Source organism: Necator americanus, chromosome I, assembly GCF_031761385.1.
Source record: "Necator americanus strain Aroian chromosome I, whole genome shotgun sequence".
NCBI classification, from domain to species: Eukaryota; Metazoa; Nematoda; class Chromadorea; order Rhabditida; family Ancylostomatidae; genus Necator; species Necator americanus.
In genome coordinates this window covers 4,902,495-4,910,896 of record NC_087371.1, presented here as the reverse complement: position 1 = coordinate 4,910,896, position 8,402 = coordinate 4,902,495, and the positions used below count along the sequence as shown (strand labels likewise).

General features: G+C 42.8%; 2 protein-coding genes across 3 annotated transcripts; one reads left to right on the top strand and one right to left on the bottom strand.

The window, feature by feature from the left end:
* Nucleotides 1–239: 239 nt before the first annotated feature.
* Nucleotides 240–2,811, bottom strand: RB195_004513 (uncharacterized protein; the record flags this gene model as incomplete). The annotated part of the gene is made up of 7 exons (XM_064182390.1): nt 240–363; nt 1,064–1,161; nt 1,228–1,378; nt 1,919–2,022; nt 2,443–2,627; nt 2,686–2,722; nt 2,782–2,811. 7 exons carry the CDS (start codon nt 2,809–2,811, stop codon nt 240–242), a joined length of 729 nt encoding a protein of 242 aa, XP_064033657.1.
* Nucleotides 2,812–3,138: 327 nt separating this feature from the next.
* RB195_004512 (uncharacterized protein) lies at nt 3,139–8,240 on the top strand (the record flags this gene model as incomplete). 2 transcript variants are annotated; one of them, XM_064182388.1, is made up of 8 exons in its annotated part: nt 3,139–3,247; nt 3,308–3,435; nt 5,589–5,718; nt 5,845–6,088; nt 6,282–7,693; nt 7,753–7,887; nt 7,966–8,052; nt 8,170–8,240. In XM_064182388.1, the coding sequence occupies 8 exons, from the start codon at nt 3,139–3,141 to the stop codon at nt 8,238–8,240; spliced, it is 2,316 nt and encodes a 771-aa protein (XP_064033655.1). The 2 variants fall into 2 exon arrangements, with proteins under 2 accessions (XP_064033655.1, XP_064033656.1); XM_064182389.1 differs by lacking the exons at nt 3,139–3,247; nt 3,308–3,435; nt 5,589–5,718; nt 5,845–6,088 and having other exon boundaries at nt 7,240–7,606; nt 7,753–7,945; nt 7,997–8,052.
* Between the last annotated feature and the right edge of the window lie 162 nt (nt 8,241–8,402).

Below are 8,402 nucleotides of genomic sequence, written 5' to 3'. Positions count from 1 at the left end.
CAATGTGCTCGTTGAAGACTCACTACATCGTCTCTTTCTAGATGAGTTATCTATGTAACAGGATTTTGTCGCTAGCTTAACATTCCACCAGAGTTCTGGTGTGAAGTAAAAAGAAGACTAAAGAAAATTATAGATAGTCCGAATATGAAAATTGGGAAGAAACCCTTTATTTGAACGAATTATTCAAGAGTGTTCTGTTGGATATCGGTTTACAAGAAATTGTTTTTTTTTTTCTGGCTTCACGGAGCCTTTTTGCTCAAATCACATAATCCGAACTCATCGCAGACCCCATTTCGGCACGTCTCCCCATTTTTGCAACCGCCTAATCCAGCTTTGAAGACGACATCACCATCCTTGAGGGGACTGAAAGAGAACACAGTTGGTAACTTCCAACAAAGCTGCACTCATGATTTTTCATACTTATCGTTTGAATTTATTATTAATATTTTCTCCAGTCGAAAGTACAGTTTGTGTGAGAATTTGACTACCGTCGTTCACAATATTTTACAATAACAGCGAAAAAAATCATAAATCATTTTGGGTCGAGTAACCGAAACCGACTGATACTGGTGCGACAAGCGCTTATAGTAGGTGCAAGTACTGCTTGTTCATAATTGTTTGAATTAAGGAACTGCAGGTTTGATAAATAACCCAAATCGACGATGATCTGAGAATTGTCCAAGATATAAATTGACAATTCCTGCAGACCCTAAAATTTGTCGCTCGTCTTATTTTAAGTCATCTGCTTCCACCAAGACTTCAGAATATTGCTGTTTTTCCAACAACTTGCTGTTTCTTGTCGTTAGGAGGTAATATCTTTTCTTCATCCCATCCCCTTTCTGATCGGCGCAAACGGGAATTCGGTCTGCGAGCGGTCTGCACTAGACACAGGAAGCTGCGCTACGTTTTTAGGTCAAGTAACTGTTTCATATGTTTATAAATAAGTGGAGAGGTAAGACAGATAGGCATTCTCTTAGACAGTCAACTAAATAAATAAATATCCGCAATCTTATCCAATGCTCTCAAACTCGCGGGATTTGAGTAAATGCGAGTAATAACTCACTCCCTATTGACCAGGCAAACTGCTCTATATTTTCTCAAATCTCCATCCCTGCAAGTTATATCCGCACATCCAATTTTAGAAATGGCGGCTCTCATGAACTGGAAAAAAATCTTATTATCTCCCACACTGATGTGTGCAGCACAGATAAGCTGAGCTAAACGTACAGTCAAATATTCATACAAATTCCTGTCCTTGTCCTTGTACACAACTTGTTTCTTGGTAATAGCGTCATCACTAACTGCAAATTCACGGATCTGCTCACTCCAATCCCAAATAGCTGAGTACAGTTCAGGGTCGTCGAAGTCTACATCATTGCTAAAAAATCTTCTATTCAGCCAATGAATTTTCACACAAATTTACTTCTCTTTAAATATTACTAAAGATGATCAGCTCGCATCTGCTCATCTTGTCAGAACCATTCTTTTACCTCGTGAAGAACAGGTCTTTAACTACGTCTGCGAACTTTTGAAATTAAATCTACCGTTGCTTTCTCTACTGTCTTTGATTCACGGTCATTGATTCACGGTCATAAAACGTTAAGCTAGAAGGTAGGATATTTTTGGCATGCAAAGATTCTGAAACTAGAACCAATATCAAGATACCCGCAGTGATAATATTCTAGCAGTATATTTCGGTGGGATTCAGCTCAAATGCACGCTTTTGTATATTATCACTGTTTATGGTTACAGTTTATTATTCTAGTGTATATTTAATTTTTGTTTCGAATCCTACCTACAACATATGCCAGGCGTTCTGGAGATATAGAGGAAGATGAAGAGGAGAAAGTTATAACCAGAACACACAGGAAACATGGGGTGCTTATACTGCCGGTCTTTAAAGTGAGCATAAACGTACTGGTAGAATAAGGCTGCCGTTCCATTTGGACCGGTAGGAGTGTTCGTTGAACACGACTTATCCAACAGAGCGAAAGCCTTCTTTTCGAGGTTGCAGCTGTACTCCTAAATTCAACGCCATTTTGTCTCACATCTTCAACTTGATCTTTCTTTCCCTGTATTTTCCCTTATACTGAGGCAACGGGGAAAATTCTTGCCTCACCCAGAGCCTTTAACATAACCGCTTGAAGAACATTTTCAACTAGCAACTGCAGCAGCTCAAAGAATAACCATTGCTATGATTTTTTTTTGTTGATTGTGAGGTCAACAGAAAAAATAAGTAGCATAGTCAAATATTTGTTGTATAATCAGGTCAAAACGACCTGAAAACTGTTGTATTCACTTAAGCTGCTGAAGCGCCGGAGTAGAGTGAGCGGCTGGCCTCAACCACCAGATCATTCTGACACCACCATACTCCCTTGTTTTAACGTTTCTCATATCCTCCAGTTCGTCGCACATCAAATATTTCATCCGGTACCAACTTACTAATTTATTCATAGTTTTTGCTCGCGGGAACTTCTTTCCATATCCTTTTCCATTCCACGGTCCATTTAGTTCAGTTCCTCTTAACAGTGTATAGCGGTGATCGTTGATGGATTGGACGACGTAGTCATGAATGTACTCCTCATCATATGTGCCGCCTTTACATAGCGGTTTCACCGGAGTATTACCTGAAATGAACGATGGAAATGAAAGGTGTAGATTAAGTGAGATTCCACTAGTACTAACCAACGTCTTGAGGCAGAGTAGTGGGAAGAACTAGTGCCTGAAATATCTGATTTGTACCGATAAAATGAGGTACTATAGAGAAACCGACAACTCTACCCCAACTGCTATGGAAAAGATGATGAGCATGACTGAATGTGAATGACGATGGCACTCCTCTTTTATAGAGATCGGTTATGAGATCCGAGTGTGAAAATTGATTGCTCGCACATATGGTCTTTTATGAATTAATATTTACCTTTAGCATTTGCGTCAACGATTTTGGTCTATATCTTGAATAGTCCGCATGCGCTCTATTGTGTTTTTTTTCTTCTGTGCGGGTGAAAAGTTCGAAAAACGCTGACTTCTATGTAGCATCGGCTTTCCATTGTTTGATCGAACGATGCATTCATAACTGGAAATTCGAGGATAGAAATTCACGTAAAGTTCAAAAGGTACAATACGATGCGTTTTAATATGACTTGTTGCATTATTTCACTTCTTAAAGCTGGAATTGGTTTTGATGATTCTAACATGATGATGATTGCCCATGTTCGACTGTCTTTGAATCTCGGCATGTTGAAACGTAGTTTTAACTGATTTCCTTGAGCTGTAGCCAAGATTGGTATCGATCTTTATTAAACAGCAGCTAACGTTTCGGCGATATCGCCTTCGTCAGAGCCTGGAAGCGTCAAAGCCATTAGTGACCTATCCCCTCAAGCCATTAGTGACCTATCCCCTCAAGCGCATCACCCTACAGAAAGCACCCAAACGGTAAGCAAACTCAAACAGCAACACATAGGCTAGTACTTATCTCATTAGCTAGACTTGTTGACTCAGCAGACCACCACGTAACAAAAAAATTAACGCCAATCATGATGATGATTGGCGTTAACTTTTTTGAAACACCGGCACGCATATGGTCTGTATTTGAGAATGCTCGGAAAAGAGATCGGATCCAGTGAACCAATGAACACCGAGATTTCTACTTGTTAGATTCCGTGTTTGATCTAAGGAATTTATACAGAAGCTGAAACGTAAACATTGGTTCAGACTAGGCAAAATGCACGAAAAATTATGTTTGCTTAAAGGCATTACCCCACGAATCTGAGGTGGTGCAGATTTCAGGTGGAGTATTCGTATAAGGGAAGGGAGACTACGGAGAGGAAAATGATTCCGTCCATTTCTTGCTAATTGCCGTAAAAAACGGCCCGGAAGATGCGGCGCCGCACAAGACTGGCGCGCTCCAATCGAATCTCTTGTACAAAATAGTGCGCCAAAACGAATGAAGCCGTATCTTCCGGGCCGTTTTTTACGGCAATTAGGAGGAAATGGACGGAATCACCCCCTCTCCGCAGTCTCCCATCCTGTATACGAATACTCCACCTGAAATCTGCACCACCTCAGATTCGTGGGGTGATGCCTTTAACAAACTCCACACTCCTGTTGCGAAAAGCAAGCGTTCTATTGTAATTTACGCCAGTAACCACCGTAAGAATTCTTCATTTTTCACACTGAAGGAATATATGGAACCGAAAATTCGTTAAAATTGATGTCCTCCCATTAACAACAACCGGCAGCATAGATACGACGAAAGATGAAAGGAAAAAAACTTATACAAATGAGATTTTACTACGCTTAAGGAGTGTGGGAGAACCAATGAAAGAGATATTTTTATCCACATAGTGTGGGATCTCAGACCCTGCAGAGCAACTAAAGTTGAAGAAGAGATGACTCAAAATGCTTTGAACACTTCCACATCTGTGAGTGTATAATAAAACCGCTTAAGTGTAACAACGGAGGAAACTCGTTAGTTATTGTAACATATTAATATTTCTCGTTCTTTTCTGACTTTTATTTGGTGATTCAACTTCTTAGATCTTACATGCGGAAACTTCAACTTCAGGAGACATACTATAGAGATTTGATATTTTACAAACATCGAACAATTATGACTTCGATGGGTCCCTCACGGGTGCTCTGGATTTTTGCACCCTACTTAAAGGCATCACCCCACGAATCTGGGGTGGCATGGTTTTCAGCCGGGTAATGCCTAACGGGGCCGTAGATTGTGGGGAAGATGGTGGTTCCGTTCATCTCTCCATGTACCAGTGTAAACGGACGACACCGGAGCGCTATTTCTTAAGACGACTTCTGTTGCAATGTGCAACCATTGCCCTCCGCCCCGCCTGCGATTCGTCCGAATGGGTTTTCGACGAATCGCAGGTGGGACGGGAGGCAGTGGTTGCGCTTTGCAACAGAAACGTCACCCATTTACCCTGATACAGGGAGAGATAAACGAAATCACCCTCTTCCACACAATCTATGACCCCGTATAGGCATTATCCGGCTGAAAGATTCATGGGGTGATGTCTTTAATCTTTTGTTCCAAGACTATGCGCCCCTAAGATGTCACGTAGTTGGTCAAGTTAGGATAACATGGTCGGGTCAAAAGGACATGAAGAATGGACAGTTTCATAAGTGGCTGCGCTCGAAGCGGTGCAGTGGAGAGAGCGGTTGGGATCGTGTGAGGATCCTCGCTACCGTCACCCATCTTTGCAATTTGTCATGGTCCCACCTCGATTCCAAACGCTGTCTCTACCGCACCTTTTCGAAGGCAGCCGCATTCGCAGCTGTGCGTGCTTCATATCGTTTGGACGCAACTTACTTGAGTTATTAGAGGTCACTGTTGTCATTGTACAGATTACACACGTTTTAAAAGTACTATACCACAAAACTGTCGAGTTGGCATGTCTACACGAAAGGGTATTGCTGGGGTTGTAGGTGGACATAGCAAAATTGAAAAGTGCTAGTTGGCTAGTTTAATAAGTCATTGGTTTCATATGGCTGCCCTTTGAACCATTGTGTTAGAATAATCTTACTGTTCAGTTTTCGTATCGTGTTCATCTAGGACCGTTATATCTTAGGTCACGCTCCGAATCATTCGCATGTTATCCGCGATTCTCGTACTTCTGCAGGAAACTAACCATTCTATTCGCTCTAAGGCCAAGTCAAGGCTGCAGGAGAAATTTGGCAAACTGCTAGATCATAGGCAAGGTCAGAGATCGCAGTTACCAGTCAGCACTAATCATTCGAGCCCAAACCACCAAAACTCGAACACCGCGCCAGAAAATGCACCCTTTCCACCTCGTGTGTCACTTATAGGTGATGTATTTCTTTCAGTTTTGGACTTAGGCCCCAGTTTCGCTCCATCTCAATCAGTACGCCCCGTGATATCGCGCAAGATAGTGGGCAGCCTGCAATTGGTTCATGAACGTCTGCGATTGAGAGCTAAAGAGGAAGAGCAAGACAGAGTGCAAGAAACCTCTAGAGTTCGAGTTTTCCCTCCTATCCCTTTTCCTACATTACTGTACAACCCACAGGAGGCAAATTCGGTGGTAGACACTAAGTTTCGCTTATTTGCTATGTCTGTTTCCTCAATTCTCTCCCGGTACTCACACAAACGCGCTTTTGAAAATCTAACACTTACTCAACGCAAACGTTTGTGCGAACTACGTGACATTTGCTCTCAAGGGAAGATCAAAATCTCTGTTAGTGATAAAGGAGGAGAATTTGTAGTGATTTCAAGTGAACTGGACAGGGCTATAACGAAACTTCAGGGACCTCACGGACGATAGTACATACTACCCGTCATCGGCACATGAATTTGGCAGACAATATCGCCGCTTGAACAGGATATGGACGGAGACCACAAAATCAGTAGGTTTGCCAAGAACAACTATCACGCGTCTAAAATGTGATCGGCCCACCTGCCCGGTCCTTTATGTCCTCATCAAGACCCACAAGCTTTCCGCTGCCGAATTTAGTTCAAACAACCCAGGGGATTTCAAGGTTAGACCTATCATTAGCAATATTGGAGGTCCCACCGACAGAATATCCTGGTTCCTTAACACTATTCTCAGCCAGCTACTCCAGTACGTTCCAGCTCATCTCTCAAACACAAAAATGTTCATAGAGCACCTCCGCAAAGCGCGCCTTGATGGAGATTGTGTCATCGAATCTTTCGATGTCACTTCACTCTACACCAACGTCTCCATCGATGCTGCACTACAAGCAACATCAGAGCTGCTTCTCGAACACCAGGGGACTCTTAACATGTATGGTTTTGCGATACAGCAAATAATGATGCTGCTGAGCGAATGTTTGAGATGTTCCGTATTTCGCTGGTCTGGGCAATACTATAGGCAGATTAGAGGCTTGGCCATGGGACAAAGACTTGCGCCTACATTAGCCGTTGCTTTCATGTCTAAAGTGGAAAAACCCCTACTGGAACGCAAACCGTTATTGTACTGCCGATACATAGATGATTGTTGCATTGTATGTCCAACACAAGCTGAAATGGACTCTTGCTTCGATCTCTTAAATAAACAATCCCAGTACATAAAGTTCACGAGGGAAAAACCTAAAGACAACTGGCTGCCGTTTCTCAATGTCCAGGTTCATTTGTGTAGGGGAAATTGGAAAACAAAATGGTATCGAAAACCAAGTTGTAAAAACATTCTGATTCACTACCAATCGGCGCACCCCTGGAGAACCAAAAAGTCAGTCATTGAAAATATGTTCAAGACAGCGGCAACGGTTTCATCTGAAGCTCAAGGGCGCATTGTCTCCATAAACATGGCTAACCGCATTGCTCAGTCCAATGGGTACCCAGCAAAAGTCTCTCATTCAAATCGGAGCCATGCAACTGAGCGGCGGTGCCACAGGGTAGAACAAGCAACAAAGATCCCTTTCTGCCTTCCTTTTATTTCGGATGACATGAGCAATGCAGTGCGAGCAAGCTTACGACAGGCGGGTCTGCAAGACTCAGTCAGAGTAGTGGACATACCACCTGTAAACCTGAAGCAGCAACTAGTCCGCAATCGCGCATATGACAGACTTTGTGAGACACCGAATTGCATCGTTTGTCCAAACGGGAGGCAGGGTGATTGCGTGGTATCGGGGGTTATCTACCTAATCACCTGTCAGTTATGTGGGGCTGAGTACATTGGCGAAACAGGAAGATCACTATGTATCCCGTCAAGGAGCACCTAGACGGGCTCGTAAAATCAAAAACATCATCCCCTTTAGGTGCTCATCGCAGACAGTGTCATGACAACACCCCTTTCAAGATAGCTGTCACTATCTTGGCACGCGAATCAGACGTTCTAGCGCGAAAAACATTGGAAGCGTTTGATATCACGGCCAAAAGTCCTATCATGAATCGTAAAGAAGAATGCATCGCTGTGACCAACGAGCTGGCGCCATATCAGGACCTTTGCGGGTTTTGACCTACGGGGTCAGAGGCGGGGGCATCGTTACTAGTTAATACTAGCGGCGCAACTCTCACAACTGGTGGTCCGCTAACATCACGATTTCGTGGCTATCAAGGTGAGCGCTGGTCTGCTTTTCTGACGTTGCTTTTAAATAATCTGTTTGCTAAATCATATCTTGTGGGATGACGAGGCGTTTGAGAGAGTAGATTACACGTGTCTTTGATTTTTCCAGGCTCTGAAGAAGGCGACGACGCCGAAACGTTAGCCAGAATAAAGATCAATAACAATCTTGGTTCAGCTTAAGAAAGTAGTACACAATCAAAATCTACGATGCCAAGATTCAAAGAAGGTCGAACTTGAAACTAACCATAGATTTCCCATGTCATATCCAACGTTCACGTACAATTATAATTCCACTTTCTGGAATGTTTTCAAAATGGATACATCGATCTCGAAAAAAGCATT